The 21,470-nt window shown below is 37.1% G+C and overlaps 1 protein-coding gene across 1 annotated transcript in view; it reads left to right on the forward strand.

Moving 5' to 3' along the window:
- Nucleotides 1–17,921, forward strand: part of LOC137399100 (uncharacterized) — a 62,874-nt gene extending 44,953 nt beyond the window's left edge. The window contains exons 11-17 of the mRNA XM_068085183.1: nt 1,964–2,075; nt 3,527–3,821; nt 9,062–9,263; nt 10,173–10,387; nt 13,571–13,867; nt 16,302–16,395; nt 16,980–17,921. Of these exons, the coding sequence (XP_067941284.1) occupies nt 1,964–2,075; nt 3,527–3,821; nt 9,062–9,263; nt 10,173–10,387; nt 13,571–13,867; nt 16,302–16,395; nt 16,980–17,581 (1,817 nt within the window). The 3' untranslated portion in view covers nt 17,582–17,921. The remainder of the gene's footprint in view (nt 1–1,963; nt 2,076–3,526; nt 3,822–9,061; nt 9,264–10,172; nt 10,388–13,570; nt 13,868–16,301; nt 16,396–16,979) is intronic.
- The last annotated feature ends 3,549 nt before the right edge of the window (nt 17,922–21,470 follow it).

The raw sequence follows: 21,470 nt of genomic DNA on the forward strand, positions 1-21,470 counted from the left end.
TCAACACATGAAGCTACTGTCAAATCTCAGCATATGAAGTTGTAGTCAAAAGTTGACATATGAAGTTACAGTCAAACCTTGACATATGAAGTTACAGTCAAATCTTGACACATGAAGTTACAGTCAAATCTTGACATGTAAAGTTGCAGTCGAACCTCAACACATGAAGCTACTGTCAAATCTCAGCATATGAAGTTGTAGTCAAAAGTTGACAGATGAAGTTACAGTCAAATCTTGACATATGAAGTTACAGTCAAACCTTGACATATGAAGTTGCAGTCAAAACTTGACACATGAAGTTGCAGTCAAAACTTGACACATAAAGTTGCAGTCAAAACTTGACAGATGAAGTTACAGTCAACCCGAGGCATAGAACATTACAGTCAAACCTTGACGCATGAAGTTACAGTCAAACCTTGACATATGAAGTTGCAGTCAAATCTTGACACATGAAGTTGCAGTCAAAACCTGACACAATAAGTTAATCTGTCATAATATTTGCTTTGAATGTTGGAACTTGCATGCTACATCATAGATACTTATAAGCATACATTGTATTTTATTTAATTCATTTCAGAGACAAAGGAAAAAAATACTTCCAGTAACTGCATATACAAAAATCATTAGAATAAACATATTATATTAAATTATTCAAAAGAGTAAATGTGAAAACCTAAGTGGTATGTGAAAATTATATTAATAAAGTGATACTTAGCAAAAAGAGGCTTTTATTATTACATGTACTTTATCTTAGATAAACATATATGGCAGCGTATATATGGCAGCGTATATATGGCAGCGTATATATGGCAGCGTATATATGGCAGCGTATATATGGCAGCGTATATATGGCAGCGTATATATGGCAGCGTATATATGGCAGCGTATATATGGCAGCGTATATATGGCAGCGTATATATGGCAGCGTATATATGGCAGCGTATATATGGCAGCATATATATGGCAGCGTATATATGGCAGCGTAGGTTCAACAGTGCTTAAGCTCACTGGCAAAGTGAATGATAGAAATACGTAGCATAACTTACTCTAACTTACACTAGATATAGTCTAAATTATCTTATATTATATTTTATTATTACATTTAGTTTCTACCATACGTTTGCTTGTGATGGTTTTAATAATTTCAGACATTGAAGATAAAAAGTACTTTAAGTTCTCTTGTTTCATAGAGTCAGCCGGAGGCTGGTCTTTCATCATTATATAGTCGCTGCTTATTTTACCATGGCGGCATTGTAAATAGCAATATGATAATTTTTCGAAGTTTTATTGCAACTGTATTTGCATATTCGCATCAAGCTGTATGACTCTTTGGTGCTAAATTTTTCCAGATGTAGTGTAACTGATCACCTGAAACAGCTGAGTCGCCTAATAGCTGTAATCAGATAGTTTACACTTTTTCCTTGTAACAACAACTGCTATAGCCATTGTTGAATTTATGCAAACTGAACTAAATTAAAATGTAGTTTTTATAATCACTTGCTGTTGCTGTAAAATTCTTTATGTATGCAGCCAAGCATTTTACCTTTGGACATGACGCATATCTGACCTCTTCAAAGCATAACAATGTCACATTTCATGCGTGAAATCACTTTGAATGCATCTATCATGTGAAGGATTCCGTCATTGACACAGTTGATTCATTTTCACGGGGATTTTAACCAAACAAGGAAGTTAGTATTTCCACCAAATGTCATCATGGTAATATATGGTAATATCAAACCAAGCTAGGTACAAATTCTTCCGGAATTTTCTCAGAATACTCATTAAAATAAAATAGGAATTATTGTCTGTGTCTAATAACATCTCAAATCTATTCAAAGAAACATATTTTAAAGTTAGGTTTTTATATATAAAAAAGACTGCCAAAATCCTACTCTTTTTAAAAGTTAGTTACTTGACTGTGACTTAATTCTCAATTGATATAAATGATATCATATTACAGCACCAAAGGGCTACAGTGAATGGTTTAGAGAGAAGCAAGCTGAGGCAGCGCTGTCCACCATTACTGCTATCGGCCTTCACCCCGGAGCGCAGAAGCAGCATGACAACTATAGGTTTGCTTTACCTTATATTACATGACATCTGTATGTTTACCTTATATTACACTACATCTGTATTTTTACCATATGTAATATTTATAAAGTGTTATATATAAGACATATATTTGCTGTTAAGTTGCCTCTACTTTATTAAGATATATTGTTATTCTGGCTGACTCTTTGTTTGATTAGACCTCTTATAAGGCTGAGCATTTACAAAAAGAATTCGAAGTTCGTCGTGTTACGATGGACGGCGTTAGCAAAGTTCTTTACTGGCTACCAAGGCAATCAGCCGACCCGAAGAGGTCAAAGATTTGGTCAAGAGTAATGTCAGGGTATATCAGTGATTGATGCTGTACCAGTCCAAGAATATTTTCTAAAGGAACAAACTAAGATTAAGCATGTGATATATGGCATTTTAATATATTATATATTAATACATTATATATTAATATGTTATATATTAATATAGTCGTAGATGAGTCATTCTGCAACGCACTGACTCATTTTTATACCATTGCTTCATGAAACTCAGTGTTTATATGCACTTAGTGCCAACTGACAGGTTGGCAAGTGTTGGCAGGTGTTTTGATTTACAAATTACTATTCATGATAGAATGCAAAGTTGCACTCATTTAGCTGTATGTTATGTTATTGTGTAATATACTATACCAACAGTATAGTCGATTAGAATACGCGGCTATCATACTGTCTTCATTCTCGTGACTCCCCCAGTGCATTTCTCTACAATTACGTACAAAGTGAATACCTGGAATCAAAACCATATTTTATTGAAATAAAGAATAGTCATGATAGATGATATATTTGTCAATTTATTGTTATATTTGATCAGAAGAAATCTACAAAACAAAACATATTTGTATAAGTTGTTATCACCTATTAGTAACGCCTCATACAGGAGGCAGACTTATATTAAATAGGTTGAGAATATAAAAGAAGGGAACCGTGAATAGGGCGTTACATCTTTGTCGGCTGGACAAAAAATACAAACTGTATATTTCGCAAGAGCCAAGGTTTTAATATGTTCAAAGAAAGATTACAGAGTAAAGTGAAACATTTATTGTAGAGCCTTGCAGTAAAATGCAAGTCACATTGTAAAAGTTAATCGGTATGCAAATACAAGCCCCAGTTTGAGTTGATTAGCTGTCTACGACACTATCATTCTATATAATAATTTATTATAGTATTAATGTGTTATGGTATTAATGTATTATAATACTATTAATTTATTATAGTATTAATGTATTATTGTATTAATGTATTATATAATAATGTATTATAGTATTAATGTATTACAGTATTAATGTATTATAGTATTGTATTATAGTGTTAATGTATTATAGTATTAATGTATTATTATAGTAATTTATTATCGTATTAATGTATTATAGTATTAGAATAATTTCCTCTCGTGTCGTAGACTAAGTTCTGTTGTCTCATGACAGGTCAGTTCGATTTGTGGAACAGCTAGACCGTCTGTACGAAGCTCAGAACTCCGACTCACTCGAATTGCCTAAGCTACACTCTCTGGCTGCAGACACGGATATTAACATTTCACAGCTCAACATGATCTGTCTGAACTGTCTTGAGAGGCTACCCGCGCTGATAGAGCTCGGCAACCTTGTACCGGTATCCGCCTCTTCGCACTACAACTTCCCCTATCACCCTCCGAGCGCTTATAGTGATGTAAGCACAGCCAAGGGCCTCATGCCAGAATCTATTGGTCACGTGCTTCTGCAGGTATGCTGTTTCTACTTCACATAGACATCTATTACAGCTGGTTCACACTATATCGTTATATGTTGGAGTTGTCCTCTTGGTGATTACTCGTCGACCATGTGCACCGTAACTGATAGCATTGTCGAGGCAATGCCGATACGTCGGGAAAGTTTGCAGCTGTCAAACTTTCCCAATAGTTTGCCGAGCATCCCCGACAGCCTGTGCAATGCGTACAATTTCGGCGATGGTGATTGGCTGTCGCGGATTGCTTGATTTATATTTCTTTCATGATAGTTGCTGCGAGACTAGCATTTCATCGTTTCCATGACGGCATTGTATAATATAATATATATATATAATATATATTATTATAACCGGATTCAGGAAGGTTGAAATAATACTCCACAGAACCCAGTGCAGTACTTCGAGGCCCAAATGTACCTTCAACCTCAGCATTTTTCCACGTGTCTTCTGCAAATCAACAAGAAAAGTTCGTTATTTTCGTTTAGGTTTGACAACAGCAGGTGAAATGTAAGTAGCCAGAGACATCTTTAGGTTTAGTATCAGATACTGTGGGTACCTGATGCTAAACATGAGTATAAGCAAAGAATCCAAAGCCAAAGAGATATGATATCATGGAGCACAGGGGAATTACAAGCAGCTATGGCTATTTATACCACTTCGTTTCACACTACAATGCGGATACATCAGGAAAGTTGGCAGCTGTCAAACTTTCCCAATAGTTTGCTGAGCATCCCCGACAGCCTTTGCAATCCGTACAATTTCGGCGATGGTGATTGGCTGTCGCGAATTGCTTGATTTATATTTTTTGGATGACAGTTACTGCGGGATTGGTATTTTATCATTTCTGTAACCGCATTGTCTAATGAGAATGCTATACCACGAACTATTCACTGATGTAAACTCGAATGGGTTTGTGATAGTGTGAACATTGTTATTACAGACGATCACCAAAGTATTGTGTGATTAACACCGACATACCACGATATATGTAGTGTGAACTAGCCTTTAAGCACGCGTTTTTATATGTATGCAATGTTTCTCTACACTGATGTCTGTTCAGCGCATACTACCATGGATGTGCTATTTCTACATTGCATAGACATATCGTATTGCAAGGTCATTATTCTATTCTATGTAGATGTCTATTGGGCACATACTGTTGTTGTTCTATTATCGCTATTTCACTTAGAAATTTATTTCGCTCTTTTCATATTAATAGGTACAGTAGTACTTGTTAAAGTCTACTTGAGATATCTAATAGATACAGTCTCTGCAATATTTGCATATGCATATGTGAATATGAAAGCCTATAGGAAGTTACGCACTAATTGTATGTGGCTGCGTGCATTCTCTAAATGTCTATCATGTGCCAGATTAAGAGAAAAATCCAAATTTTATACCTAGCCTTAAAGTCCTGCATGCGTGATAAATTCAAGTAAGTGTATTTTATCGTCAAAACAGTGAGATTCTTGAAATGGAATAAGTGTCGTGAAGCATTGATAATGAATCACTTTGGGAACATTGCGTCCGACTAAGATGGAAACAAAAAGATTCGTCGGCTATAATAAAGTGTTGTAAAGCTCGCTATGTATCAGCAATATTTCTCACCATCACCTGTCAGGCATCGACTAATCAGAGTCCCTCTGACTATGCCAAAATTATCATTAGAAATGCAATAAAAAGTAGAAGAATAAGCGAATGGATTCGTCAAAACAGTTGAATTTCTTGCTTCTTGAAACAGAATATCGTTCACGCTAAGTTGTTGAGGTAGACTCCAGCATGAGCACACGGATATATTTAAAAGGAATGATGCGACCATGTGACCATAAATCATGAGTGCATATTTTCAAAAAGTTTCCTGTTCGTTGTTTGACTAATGTGCAATAGCTCGTGAATACTGGTCCGGCTGTCAGTTTGGGGGGGCAACATCATCCCTTCTTCACAGACCTTTGAGTAGCTTTTAGTTCTCACACTACTATGAGATCAGTTTATTTGTTGAAACCCTTTCAGTCGCCCTTTGGTGCAGGAGGGAAGAATTTGTTTCACTTTATAAATCCTGTTTCATTGAATACTGCTTGTACGTGTTTGGCTGCCAATAAAAGATGAGAATCTAGGCTGTACCCAGAGTATAATTCATTGTATTTCTATGTATATCTATGACTATGTATATCTACATGTATGTCTATGTGTATCTATGACTATGTACATCTATGACTATGTATATCTACATGTATGTCTATGTGTATCTATGACTATGTACATCTATGACTATGTATATCTATGTCTATGTATATCTATGACCATGTATATCCATCATTTGCTACATCGACTTGCAGGCGCATCGTATTCAACCGTTCTATTTAGATTTGTCCGCATTCTTTTGTTTTCCAACCAGGAAGTACATGTAATGGGTCAGAACCTTTCTCAACACTCATGTTACCACGCTTATCAGGATAGATATCAATGTTGGCGTCATGTAATCACATAGTTGTGGCTGTCAAAAACTTTTTATCCTTATCTCAACTGGCACCCACACAGCAGACTTAAGACTTGATAAAGATGGCAATAAACATAGAAATGTGTCAAATTGGATAGCTAGCAGCTGGTAGAACTCAAATGTATGTACATAGCCGAGATGCAAGGAGTAGCACTTCCTTTTCAACTATTTTCACGACTTTCTAATGTCTCCTCACGCCCATGTCTTGGTAGGGTGGAGGGGGGTGGTAGGGAGGAGGGGGCAGGGTAGGGTGGAGGGGGCGTGGTAGGGTGGAGGGGGTGGTAGGGTGGAGGGGCGTGGTAGGGTGGAGGGGGCGTGGTAGGGTGGGGGGGGAGCGTGGTAGGGTGGAGGGGCGTGGTAGTGTGGAGGGGGCGTGGTAGGGTGGAGGGGGCGTGGTAGGGTGGAAGGGGGGTGGTAGGGTGGAAGGGGGATGGTAGGGTGGAGGGGGCGTGGTAGGGTGGAGGGGGCGTGGTAGGGAGGAGGGGGCGTGGTAGGGAGGAGGGGGCGTGGTAGGGTAGAGGGGCGTGATAGGGTGGAGGGGGGTGGTAGGGAGGAGGGGGCGGGGTAGGGTGGAGGGGGCGTGGTAGGGTGGAGGGGGTGGTAGTGTGGAGGGGGCGTGGTAGGGTGGAGGGGGCGTGGTAGGGTGGAAGGGGGGTGGTAGGGTGGAAGGGGGTGGTAGGGTGGAGGGGGCGTGGTAGAGAGGAGGGGGCGTGGTAGGGAGGAGGGGGCGTGGTAGGGTAGAGGGGCGTGATAGGGTGGAGGGGGGTGGTAGGGTGGAGGGGGCGGGGTAGGGTGGAGGGGGGGGGCCGTTTTATACTGATACATCTTTCTTAGTTTACAGTATTTGTAAAGCGTATGAGATAATAATATGGACCTTGGTGAAAATTGAAAAACCATTTAGAAAAGTGATTTAGATTTTCGTATCAGTTAAACTTGTTTACTGCTTCTAATTCAATTTAAGAGTGTTATGAAATACACAAGATACTATGCCATACTGGATGAATGCTTTTTGCAACTTTTGGTTGAAATTGAAAGTTGCAGCTTTTGTGGAAGAGACATATAGTACTCAAAGTGTATTGTGGGACATAACTATAGCATATATGGTTATAGTTATCATTCCTATAACTATACCAGATGTAGTAGCATGCATAGACTAACCCACATATAGTTATAGCATGCAAAAACATAACTCACACTAACATGCAGTAGCTATTGCACACATAGTTATAGCGCACATAGCTATAGTACACATAGTACAGTGACTTTGACACAGTTGAGTGATTTACACATATGCCTCCCCCACACAAGCCCCCCTAATTTGAAAGTAAACATTCTGTAGAATGTTGTCTATAATATCTTCAGTGATCAATAATGGCTGTTGAAGTAGACATTCGAAAAACAAATACATAACTAGATAGAAATACAAAAGAAAAGGCCTATTGTCTTTCCTTGTGCTGGCAGTTTGCCAAACTTACTGAAAAAAGTGATAGCATTGTTTACAAAATTTCAAGTGCAAAATGTTGAATTGTCACATTTTTAACAGATTCGTAAACTCTAAACTCTCTCTGTTGTGATTATATGCAAATTTTGACTTCCCCCCGGTGCTTCTTGCCTCTATTTAACAAGATGGCTTTTTATCAAGAATATATTATTAAGGATTTGCTATTTTACCTTATTTGGTTTTTATAAACTATAAATAATTTCAGGTTTAGGCCTAAAATGTTTGTTAAGATGATCAACCTTTAAAACTTCTGTCGTATAATGGCGTTACAATGCCATAACAATGGTTAACCAATCAAGAGGCTGCTTTGTAAAATTGGTTTGACAAATGGATGACGATTATGAAAACCTCATGTTGGTTAGTTAAGCCTTGGTACAACAAAGTTACAGTTAATTCATACCGCATAGTGTATAGTCCAAAAACATAGCCTTAGAAGGGTGCACGAAGCTCGGATTGTCAGCAAGTTCTCTGAAAGAATACAAAGTTATAAAGCTAACAATCTTACAACTTGTTACGAGTTGTAAGTTTTTTAGCTTGTATTCGTCTCAAAGAATGTCTCTCATCTTGATAAGCTCATCCAACTCAGATAACCGGCTGTTGGAGACACGGTCACCTTTTGATGACCTTTATTAGTCATCCACTCCCAGCACTGAAGATGTCTTTATGAGAAATTCTTAAAACATAGTTTTCATAATGGCTGCGAGACCTCGATGACTATCTTGGATAGGAAAGCATTGTGGCGTGAGGTTTGGTAGTCACATAAAGCTGCATGGCTAGTGATTGCATAGCCAAGCAGCTACAAACTCTAAATTCTTAAAGATTGTAGCTTAAATCTTGAGACGCTTTCATAATGGCTGCGATTATTCGTTCGTTTTTTTTAGCTTTTAAGAGCTTGTAATCACATTTCCACATATTTTGCACCTACAACACAGCAGATTAAGACGTGGTGAATCTTTTGATACCAAATAACTGTAATGTAAATTTCGTTGCAAGCAAACCTTTAAAGATTTTTATATCGGCTGCAATACTGTAGTGACAACGTTACGCTGACCTTCACATGCTCAGTGCACGTTTGGAAAATCTTGTCTGCAATTCGCTTGCAAAAGTTGAACAGCGTTTAACTTTTGTGATTACTGCTGACAGTAATTGTGGTACTCGCCATTTCACAATGAATTTGATGAGTCTGATGCAGGTGCTTGTGGCCTATGTACATGTAGTATTACATTTGTGTTTTTGTAGGAGTGCTTCTACATGAATGCGCTGCTCTGTCACATTCGACAGATGTTGTTTGAGATCACAGATGCGCTAATATCTGGGCCTGATGGTTTACCCATGATGCACTTACAAGCAGCCAAAGCTTTGGCTTTCGAGCAGGTGCCACTTTCATGGAACCATCCGACACTCCAGCCAAACACACACACTCTGTTCTCTTGGCTTGAAGGTAAGAAATAACACTAATTATTAGCACTTTGAGAAGTCATGTCTAAACGTTCACTGCTAAAGAAAGTTGAACTCAATTGTTAAGAATATTAATTGGTGCCATTTTGAAAATATTTGACATTTTTCCATAAGTTCAAAGACATGATTTCAGGCAACATACACTAGTGTTACATGCTACGAATTTCTGTCGTATTTTTCATCTTCGTAGCATGTAAATGGTTTCAAGCGTTGCATAGTTAATTCTTTGAAACGATTCAAACCTCCGATTCAAGGGAGATATTTTTGAAAACATTGTATCAACAACGAAGTACTGCGTATGATGTAAACATCAATATTCGTATAATTGCATAAATCTTTGCAATCAGAGGTTGGATTTTCATTGTCTTCATTGGTGACATTCTTACCGCATCCCTACGCAGCTCTGTTTTCAACGCACATGTTTTAAAAATATTATATCTAAAATAAAAAATATTAACTCCAAATTTAAAAGAAAAGTTTCTCACCCAATTCTGACATTGACATTTGAATTAAACGCATTTTAATAATGTCATCCGCGACATAAAATATGCGCCCCGCTGTAGGTAAAAGCGCAACAGGCTAATATAGAAAACGCGGAGTTTTGCGACAATTTCTTTGTAGCATGTAAACTCGTCAGCTACAAACAATTGGGATTTGTGCGACCACTCATGCGTATCAAGTAAATACGTCCTCCTCATTCTTACGATCAAAACCACAACTTCTAAGCTCAAAAATTCGTAGCATGTAACACTGGTGATTGTTTTACACAAAACACTGTTTTGTAGTTCTTCACTTGAAAATATTATTAAAATTATTATATTATAATAATTATATTATAATATTATTTTAATATTATAATATTATATTATTAAAAATATTGATAATGCTGTAGATTTGAACAAACGTCACGCTCAGATGAGGGCATGGAATAAAACTGGTATGGTACCGAAACCTAAACTACAGCAGGGAAAGCTGATTATAGATGACAACTACATGTTCCACGGACGACTAAAGTCTGTTTGGTTGGGTGGTCTGTTTAACCCTCTCGGACTACTCACAGCGCTGCGTCATGAAAAAGCTATCCTCAACAACGTCTTGCTAGACGAGGTTTGAATTAGACATATATTGTATTTCTTTAGGAGTTGTCTTCTCTTATTAGGTTGGCGACAAAATGCTTGAGATCTATGAAGTTCAATAGAGGTATCCCGCTTACTAGCATTAGATAAACCAGGTGTTTGTTCTCTGCAATAATTATGAGCCCTCTTGTCAGTTTTCATTATGTTTAAAATAATTCATTTGAAAAACAATCTCCAGCTGCTTAGGGTCAAAAGGTTTCTTAAAAAGTAGTACATAGGAATGAACTGCAATGTAGCGTTAAGCAAGAAACCATCTAAACTTTGACGAGCCGGAAATAGTTTGACCTTTGACCTCTCCGAAAAGGTTTCTCATTGACTGAGGCGCAATAAACAACTTGAACAACCAGCCTTCATATGTAAATCTCTCGTACGCTGTGTGGGCATTCCTCCAAAATTGAATATGCATGTATTCGCTCTGCTTCCTGCAAGCAGAGGCGGTGCGTTTGCACAATGGCTCTCAAGGCATGCTTGAGGGCAGTAGCGAGGGAACCTTAATCGGAGACATGCCCAGTTGCGGAGAACAGTTTCATACGATATGCAGTCTCTCTTTCACCATCACTAGTGTCTATTGGGGATCGAACCCTGGTCTGTTGCTCACAGGTAGACCACTAGGTCACGTCTGTCTTCATTTAGAAAGTAGCTTTTTGGAGCTGTTTCTTCTAATACTCAAAATCTTGAAATAAGCATTATGACTCTTTTGGATGCAATTAGTACTCAAGTTTGTGTGACATACAACACTTCCTCAGAGTTTGTTTTGTATGGAGAAAGCGTATTTAAAGGGTTTGCTTTAATAAAAATAGTCAACAAAAAATGCATGCATACGAAGCTAAACATTTGAACAGCGTGTACAAAGTTTAGTACACAGTATACCATATATTTTTTACTGCAGACAACTCCAACTTTATAATTCTTTGGCAATTGAAATTTTTATGGCGACAGAGGCTAATATTGAACACTGAAATCCTGATAGCTATTCAAATAGTTACTGATATACATGCGGAGTAGAAATATGATATATGGAGTTACTTTAGCCATTTACAATTTTGACAGGTTAAGAGAGCCCTACTCTGTGTGGTACATCATATAAGATACAGTCACCGCTAACTATATTTATTCTGTTAATCGATTGTGCTTTTTGCCAATGATGGCTTCCTTGTTCAACTTGAAGAGCTTTTTAGGATAGGTACTCGCGTGCATCAATTACGTTTGCACCACAATTTATTAGCCCTGTATTGAGTTCTTCCCAATAATCAACTAGATAACGGTTGGCGTGTTGAAAGCTTTCTCTGTGCAAAGATGGCTGGTAAATCTAGCAAAGCTGACAAGTTTAGTAAATACCACTGAAAGGGTTGATGAATACTCAGTACAATCTAGTCCCAAGGCTAAATGTGCTGCTAAATTTTTTAAAATTTGCGTGAAAAGACTTGGTGAATAATGTAGCTGAGATGTATTTGGTATATTCTATCAAACATGTATGTTGTGTTGATGATGAGAAAAAATAGGAGACAATGAATGTCTCAATTAAGGGTTTGTTGAAAAAGAGCGTTACACGCTACAAATACTGGTGGGTAACGAGGCCTTCGAGATACAACGAACCTGTGAAATACAACAAACGGACCTTTTGTACCCTGTTGCGCAATACTTTTATTAATAGAGAAGAGATTTTGACAAAGTGTTAAAAGGAAAAAGCGTTATCAATGTTTATTGAACTTTATGTTTTGTAGTACTGCTAGTTTATTGATAAGATTTGATCGGTAGTTCAGTAAGACAAATCATGAATAACATCACATGAGGGTTTCATAGATTATACACCCAAGATATCAAAGTTTTTATGGGAAAATTCCAGCCACTGGACTTTGCCGCAGCCGTTTGCCACATATTTGTGGTTTTAGTTTGTTACAAAATCCTGTCATAAAACTTTCCTATCCATATATGGTCATCCGAGCAATGGAGAGAATTTACTAGGAAATAAAATAACCAATGATTTGTTGATTATCCGCTTGGCCGATGGCTCTGTATCACCATCATCTTGCCCTTGTATTGTCGTCCTTGCCAACTCTTGCAAGAGAGTTGGCAAGGGCATGACAAAGCAATGCCTTAGTGCAAGAACACAACGCAATTAGTGTTCTGGCAGACTGTTTCTAGGGTTGAGGTACAGCTGCACTAAAATAGGCTCTCGCTAATACAGTAGTACCTCAACATATGAGGGCCCGAACATACGAGAACTTTAAGACACAGGGTTGGAAAAAATCATGATTTTTTTTAAATCAGAAAAATCTTTTTTCATTTTATTTAAATCAGATTTTTTGAAAACATCAATTACCAGCTTTTTTTCCATACCCACTAACATAATATTATTTTATTTTGTTGAAGTGTGCCACATGAAAACATTAGCAACATAAGAAAACAACTTTGCATCACTTTAACTTATTAAAAGTTGTTTTTATTTTAATTTTGACCAAGTCGTGCAGTTCATATTCACAGTAGACCCTCTATAAGTCCCATTTTTTGACATGGCATAAATTGAAAAAAATCATCAAACATGATTTTTTTAAGATGATTTAAATCATTTGATTTTAATCGGCCAACCCTATTGAGACACAAAATAAATCGCGCGCAAGTTTTTGTCTTCAGGTACGAGACAAATTTGAGATACGAGCTCATGAGATAGTTCTATATGCCGCCGCTAGGTGGCCGGGTATACAGAGGCTGCTTATGAGGACAGCAACGCTCAGTCATTTTTGTAGGGGCGGCTTGAAAATCATTGAAAAAGTCCAGCTAAAAGTGATGGTGAAAAAAAGGCAAAAAGTCCAGCCAAAAGTGAACGTGAAAGCAAGGCAAAAAGAGCCAAACCAAAAAAGAAAAGTAAAAGACAATTAACAAAGGAACAATTAAAAACGCATTTTCCCGTTGTAATAACCTATTCTTAGGTGGTTTTTAAGAGGGTGTGAATGGATTAATTTATATTCAGCTATTTTATATAGGAAAAATTGATTTGAGATTTGAGAAAATTGACGTACAAGCTCATTTCAGGAGCGCATTAAGCTCGTATGTTAAGGTATGACTGTAGTTAGTAGACAGTTTGTAGAAAGTTGTAAATACATACTCATACCAGAGTGTCTGACGTGTGTCTCACCATGGTCTTTACTTTCAGGTTGATCTCGTATGCGAGCCCCTCTCGTTAGACCAACAAAATGAAGGAGACTTGATAGTTGAGGGTCTTCATATTCAATCTGCTGATTGGGACGCTGAAACTGGGGCTCTGGTTGACTCTCAGAACTACGTTAATGCGATGCCTAACATATGTGTAAGAGCAGTTACTCAACAGGAAATGATGCGACAGTCTTCTCTCAGCGAAGGTACAGGGGAGACAAGTGATGAAACCAAAAAAGATGATCCTTCTGAGAAGGACAACTACAATTACTACAGCTGTCCCATATTTACGACAAGGGTAGGAACCTCATTTGGCATTGAATACTTTTATGTTTTCTGAAGGAGACCAGCATCGGTTGCTGCTAGAAAGTTGTAGTGAGCTGATAAAGTAGGGAATCATGGCAATTGTACCACGAAACAATTGCAATTTCGTTGTCTTTTACAAAGCAAATCAGCCTTTAACACCTAGGCAAAAATGATTGTATTTTCTAGCAAATGTTAACATTTCAAGTATGTTTGTAACTTTTTATTCGCATTGGTAACCATCAAAAAAACGATGAAGAAAAACAAAAATGAATGAAGTTTTCAAAAATGTTTGATTTTATTCATCTAAAATACTTGTATTTGTTTGTCTGTCATTCGTATGTCCAGTTATAGTGATAAAATTATGGGAGTGAAAAAACTGCTTTGCAATGGCATTGAACTCACAATCAACCTTTGGCAGTCTGCCGTGCTATCCAATCGCCACACAGCTTACTTGTGATACTATGGAATACTTAGCAAACTTGAATAATTCTAGCAGACTTGAAGATCATGATTGCATGAGAGATCATGATGCTTAACAATTATAAGTACAATTATTGCAAGTTGTGATAAGCTAGCTGCGTGGCTTAAAGGTAGTGAGCTTGACTTCACACCCATGCATCCGCAGAATAGGCGTGAAGTCACGCGCACATAACCAGTTTGATGAGCTGTTGAAATGACTAAGTTTTATAATTTCTGACTCCAATATTCCATCTAGTAATATTATTATAGCAAAAGTTTGAGAAAGTGCGCCGTTTTAGTATTTTAATATCTTCAGCCCAGTTTACAGTAAGGCATTATGAATACGCTGTTTTTAGTATGTAAATAAGGTTGATCAAAACAGCACAAAAGCATAACTAATATTAAACTTTGCTGACTTCGAAGTATTGTAACTAATAGTGATATAATATTTTTATTATTAATAGAGGGCAGCAAGCAATAGGCATAAATTTGTTAACAATCCGTATTTGAAAAATTTGACAAAAACAAAAGCATTAAATATGCAATGAGATTTGGTTTTGTGACTGATAGTAGGGTACCGTAAACATATTTTTTCAAAACCTGGACAAGAGAAAGCGTGATAGTTCATTTTTTAGCAAGAATACCATGTTATTAAATCTTTGGTACATAAGTTTGATACAAACAAAACATATCTTTAGTTTATACTAAAGCTTGCCGACTTTGGAGCATTCCAGTAGCGATATAATATAACTCATGTTGCAGCACACAAGCGCAGCAGCAGCACATACTATACTGAAATTTATTAGCGATGGGAATCCAAAGAATTAAGTCAACTGATAATAAATGCACTTTTAACTATATCAGTGATAGGATCTATTGTCGTGACGAAAATGCAATCATAAAATAAATTCTTGAAAAGCTTCCGACAATGTAAAATGATATAGTAATGATAGTTCACCCATAGCATGAAGTTTTCAAGTCAGGCAAGTAGGTTGTCTGCTATATATTTATAGCAAGGCCTCATGTTTGTACTTGACCTAGTTACGGCTCGCGTTCAAGCCTGCCAGATCCTTATAACATAAAGATCCGTGAAACAGTATATTATAATGTTTTACGAGGAAATAACCTTTAATTAAGTATAATTGTTGCACCCATAGACTTCATGTCTGTCACAGCTCCTTTAAAATAGTGAACAAGTGCTTAGGCTACCGCTAGCTGTGTCCTTTTTGTTCCTTTCATCGCCATCGTCTCCTCTCAGAACTGGCTTAATCTAAAATTTATTGGGTCTGTTCCGAGTAAACATAAACGCTTGTATATGTATCTAGCATTTTGTATAACCATCATTTTTACAAATTGCAGAATAGCAAAAGTGTGAAAAACGAACTAGTCGGGACCATATTGAAAATTAGAATTGCATGTGATATAATCTTTCCGAGAGCGGTATCATATTTATATACGCAACTTTGTATAAAGGTTTCCTGAGTTCTTCTCAACCTCTGCTTGATATAGTTAGAACAAATGATGACAGGATTGCACTTGCCAGAAAGCTAATCTCCCGAAAATCGTAACGGTATGCTGCATGCTTTGGGCACCTGCAGGCGTATTCAGTTTTTACATATTTCGTATACGTTCTTATTCAGATGTTTAATGTACAAATTTCTTTGCATCTTTCAAAATATTTATGAAAATTCAAGTTTATGATGGTTTGGAAATCCTGAGATGTAGCTTCGTGTCTTAGCTACATCTCAAGAAATATTTTCAAGTCTATAAGTTTTTCCCATGGCAACGCTAATTAGCGGTCTGCCATGGAACACTCTTAGTTCCTCTAACGACTCAGTCAAAAGTCTTTTCCATTAAGTTCCTCTATTTTTTGAAGATGCTAAGCAGTATTGCTCGCGTGAATAATTGGTGTTTTCATTGGAGTTGTCTCCTCAAAATCTAATCGTTTATGTACAAATTTGTTATAGAACCACACTGTCCTTGTGGCACATCTGCCGCTAAAGACCAAAGAAGATCCGATCAAATGGCAGGCTGCTTTAACCTGCCTCCTGTTGGACAAAGGTATGTCTTTTACAATTTGTTTAATTTGAAGTGCATTAGGCTATGCAAGAGATTACTAAAATAGCATAGTTTGACATTTTGATGCGCATGTAACTACTATTACAAAAGACTACATGTTGGTCATAGTTCATGTGCTGATTTAGAGTACGCTTTACAAACTTCAAGGAGAGGGTAACTTCAAGCGTAACTGGTAGTACAGTTACGCTTTGTTTCCTTTCTTAGCTAAACTAATGTAAGTGTGTATTTTGTGTTAGCTTTAGATTAGCATTTGGTCCAAACAAAAGACGGGAATAAATGGGGCGTAAAACTTGTTTTTGGAGGCACTTGTAATGTGAATCACTAACAACACCCTGTAGATTTATCGTCCATATTTTAGGATTTTGTCATAAATTCAAGTTAAACTAAAATTTAATTGTCTGTGTCTTATTGAGATGGCGACCGTTGTGCGTTTGCTGTTGCTATGATAACGGATCAGCTAAAGTAGTCCGCACATTTGCTTAAATCTCTAGTCAGTTATTACTCGGCGTACACATGTTGATAAGTTAGTGACACAGACATGAGCACCTGCTGACTACTGTTTGCAGGTGTCCCAGAGAGCTATGTCAGGAAGCATCAGCTAATACACCCTGCCAAGGCGCAAGATCTGCAGGCCACACAGAATGATACTGATTCAGTTTATCTCAGTCGACTTCACAACGCTTTGCACGAGTCCGCTGGTGAGTCCAAACAGCGTACTGCTCGAACCGCGCCAAAGCTACCGACCCCTCGCTCTCAGCTCTCTTACAAAGCAATGACTCCGAAAGCAGCACCATTGCCACCATCTTTAAGCATGCAGCGCCAAGGTCATGGTAGAGGCGGTCCAGCTCAAGCCTCAGGTAGTAGTCCAGAGGCAGAAAGTCGACGAGCTAGTAGAAACAGCGTATTTAGGAGTATCATTCAAGATGGCAACAGAGTCTCCACGTCGGCCAGCGACGGTAAGGCTGATGGCGGAGAAAAGAAAGGTGTGGGATCCAAAGGTGTCAGCACTAAATCTACACCAAAAGGAAGCAAAGGCAATACTCCGGCTGGCAGCAAAACCGCTTCTCCTAAAATTGGTCAATCACCCAAACTGGGTCCATCACCTAAAGTAGGTCAATCACCTAAAGGCGGACTTTCTCCTGCGAGCAGACGCTCAACACCCAAATGATGATGTAATAATTTAGCTGTTTTCACGGAATCTATCTTATATTGCTGCTAGATATTTATTTTTATCTCAAGGCTGGCTGTCTTGTTTATCAATAGTTTTCGTCCAGAATAACCTACTTTTTTGTAACTATTTATTTGTTTTTGCTCAATTACGTTTTGCTATACACTCGAGTCCATCCAATAATTTATCTTCTACTCACTATTGTCCTACCAGATCAGTGCTTTCGTAAATGAGGCATAAAATATGCAAGATTCGTTTTTACAGTTAATGAAAGGTATTTACATATTGCGCAGTCGATTATTAATACATTGTACATATTACATAACTATAATATTACATAATACAATACATTATATAAAATATGTTGTCATAACATTATATCATAGCATATTTATTGAATCATCAAATTATTGCAATGTACATTAATATAAAGGACTACAGTATTACATAATTTAAAAATTGTATTTTTAAATTGGTTCAAAAAATTTTGAAAAAGTAATTGGGTGGCTAGAAATTTCCCTGTCATTCTGTAGATTCCAACTTTAGAGTGTCGCTGATCATAGGATAAAACACAACCTACAAACCCATTCTAAGTATCAAGTAGGGGTTATAATCCGAGGTTAATATACCAAGGTTATAATCGTGGTTGTTATAATCCGAGGTTAATAACAATGTCATCGTTTCGTCATAAACTGGTAACGACGGACGTTGGCACGCCTTGTGCTAGAGTGACCAGACAACTCTGCAGAACAAACAATAAACTGGTGTAAGTTTGTATTCAAAATTTACCATTGAGTTCTACAACGTGCTGCTATTGCACAAACCTGTGTGCAGGTGTTTTACATTGTTAGTACATACATTTGCTTTCACTATGGTGTACATTGTCACGAGTTTGCTTAACTGGTACATTGTAAGTAAATATTTAAAAATATTTTAATGTTATTCATTTTGCAAATCTTAAGTCTGATGAACTATTCATCTGATATGTTTTATAAATTTCTTGCCTATAACATTTAAACTGTGCATAGACACGCCTGCGACCATAACTTGTCACGTCGCAGAAGTGCAAACAACTCCAAATTTACAGCGCAAACTCTTACCTTGTTTTGAGTCCGATCAGAGATGCCTGTAACTGCGCTATACGAAGGGGGAGCAACATTTTCTGAATTCGGCATTGGTAGAGATAAATCACTTAGCGTTCGGCAATTCATTGTATTATCTTTGTCCTCCTGTAAACCATCATGAGCTTGTTCAATGTCGTCTTTACATCTATAGGCGTGTATAACTTTTCTTAGGCAGCAGGATAAAGAGATAAGCAGGATAAGACACAGTGCAACAACATTGATTAGCAGAATGGTATTCATGGCTGGCGCTCTTACAAGTGTTTCTTATGCATAATTGTTGTTCCTTTATAAACTAGATTAGAGGAAGACCTCATTGCTGGCAATGTATCCATCCTTTATAAACTAGATTTGAAAACATCAATGTTAGCAAATTCCATTCTATCATAAATTTCCTGATCTTGGAAGTGTCCATGTTACTGGAAGAGTCCAAAGCGTGTATATTTTGCTGTTACTTGATTTATTCTAGTATGTTAGGGCTATTTAATGATATATATGGTATGTGGCTTCAAATACTTGCACAATGACACCCGGTGTTTTAAATTCTCTGTTGCTCATGGATGTTCCATAGAATGTACATACGCTAGAGAGTATGTGTGGAATGATGAGTCTATGATACATGCGTGTTGATAGAATATGCATGTGCCTGCAAATAAAACCTTAAAACACTCACTTCAAATTATTCATTCCATCGAGGCTTTATGTTATTAGAGAGAAAGCACAGAGCATTGTTATATACATGTACTGTATATACATATTACTTTATTGACAATAATTTCAGTTCTAACAGACTTTTTCCAAATTAATTTATACAAGAATCATAAAAAAGGGAGCAGTTAGTCAATAAAATCAAATAAATGGTTTGACATGAAGCATTTAAAATATCTTTCTCTGTTAAGATGGCAGATATTAGCTACAGCATTGTTAAAGGAACTAGCAATAATACTTTTAATATGATTACTAGAAGTTGTGTACAATTTGTTCATATTACGTAAGCTGAAATGAGCTTGAAACCTGTAATTGCCTCATAAAAGACACAAACCATCGAGATCTTTAAATCTATAATAGACGTAAAATATATACGCCTATATATAATATATTATATCGGACCATATGCGCAGATGCGCAGGGTGGTGTTTATAACGGACTAAGTTATTTTATGTAGGCGCATCTCTACACAGCATAGTTTTATTTTAACAAGACTGCACGAAAGTCAATCGTTTTAGTTATTCTAGCAAAAATTTTCAGTATTTTTAAACTGTCATATATTTTATTAGCATATTCAAACAACATAAACTATTGCTAAAGTCAACCATTCATCATATATTTTTAACCTAAAAATGATGCATTTTACTACCTCCAAGTAAACACAATCCAAGTAGTGCATTGAGTTTTCTGCAGCGCCTCTGACTCTGTTACTCAGTGCATCATTACATCTCCATTTATCAGAGTTATGGTGTCAGTTTGGTATTCTGGCAAAAAACATTATTTTCAAACCTAATTACGGTATTTTCGGTAAAAAGCTTTGATTGAAATCTAGAAAGATAGATTCAGTAGAAAGGCTAATTGAAATCACGATAATTTTGTTAGCATTCTTTCTAAAGGCTTGCAGTTTCTGATTTGTTGGATTAGTTAAAGTTATCACTGATGCTACTGGATGGCCACTATAGGCCTGCATAGCAAAAATGGTGATGCTTTCATAAAGCAAGTAAATCTTTCTAAAGGTTATGTTGGTTATACGTATGTCGCTAGATTTTACTCTTTGGCTCTGATAGAGTGAAACGGACAGAAAATGAAACATGTTGTTTCTTATGTGCTCAGGCTTTTCTCTAAACAGCCGCTTGTTTCATAAAAGGAGACAGTTAGGACACCCAGAGTTCACTATTTTCATGTTATTATTGGTATTACCATGGTGCAGGCGTCGAGTATTTAGCCGATGATTTAGGCGTCTCCGCTGACTACAGGTGTCAGCAGGTATGCCGATGTTTCCTTCATCATTCTATTTTTAATAATACAAGCGCTTGCTGTTTATTGGTCAATGAAGTTATATTTTCAAGGCTATTTTTAACGGTTCTACTTTTTCATTAACTGCAAGTTATTCAATAGTGCGCTTGAAGCTTCTGATTATTTCCCACAATGCTCTCTGCTAACTGAATTGTCCAATGAGATGCGAAAGATGTGAATCTTTGCGTCTTGTATCTTTTGCCACTTCCATCAAACATATTTCTGCATACATAAATGTATCAGCTCCTACAACCTTTCTCACACTCATGCTTGTACCAAATATTCCCACCCTCACCTATGCCTGCATTCATGCCCACACTCATACCAGTATTCTCAATGTACATGTTTTAGCACCGGTGGTTGCGCTCAAGCCCATATCAGTGCTCTCGTCAGCACCATCATCCACACCAAACAGCAACTAATGTGGCAATCCAACAAGTTTTCAGCAAAAATTGTAGATTTTGCCTCCTTTGTGCTACAGCCTATTTTGAATATTCTAAGCAGCGCATATTTATAGAGTAAATCTTAGCCTTTATGTCTTACAGTGCATGCTGAAGTTTAAATAGTGATTTCCTTATTTGATTTCTTCTCGCAGGTGTTAGCTATGCCTTATATTGCTACCTGATAGTTGTAATGAACATTTTAAGGGTCATTTGATGAATTTTAATGAAATTATAGACACTGATGGGTTCAGGTACAGTCTGCTAGTGAAGGGGTCATGGAAAAAACTTCCTGAAAGCATTGAAGATTGAGATTGTCAAGAT

The sequence above is a fragment of the Watersipora subatra genome, chromosome 1 (genome assembly GCF_963576615.1).
Source record: "Watersipora subatra chromosome 1, tzWatSuba1.1, whole genome shotgun sequence".
Lineage (NCBI taxonomy): Eukaryota > Metazoa > Bryozoa > Gymnolaemata > Cheilostomatida > Watersiporidae > Watersipora > Watersipora subatra.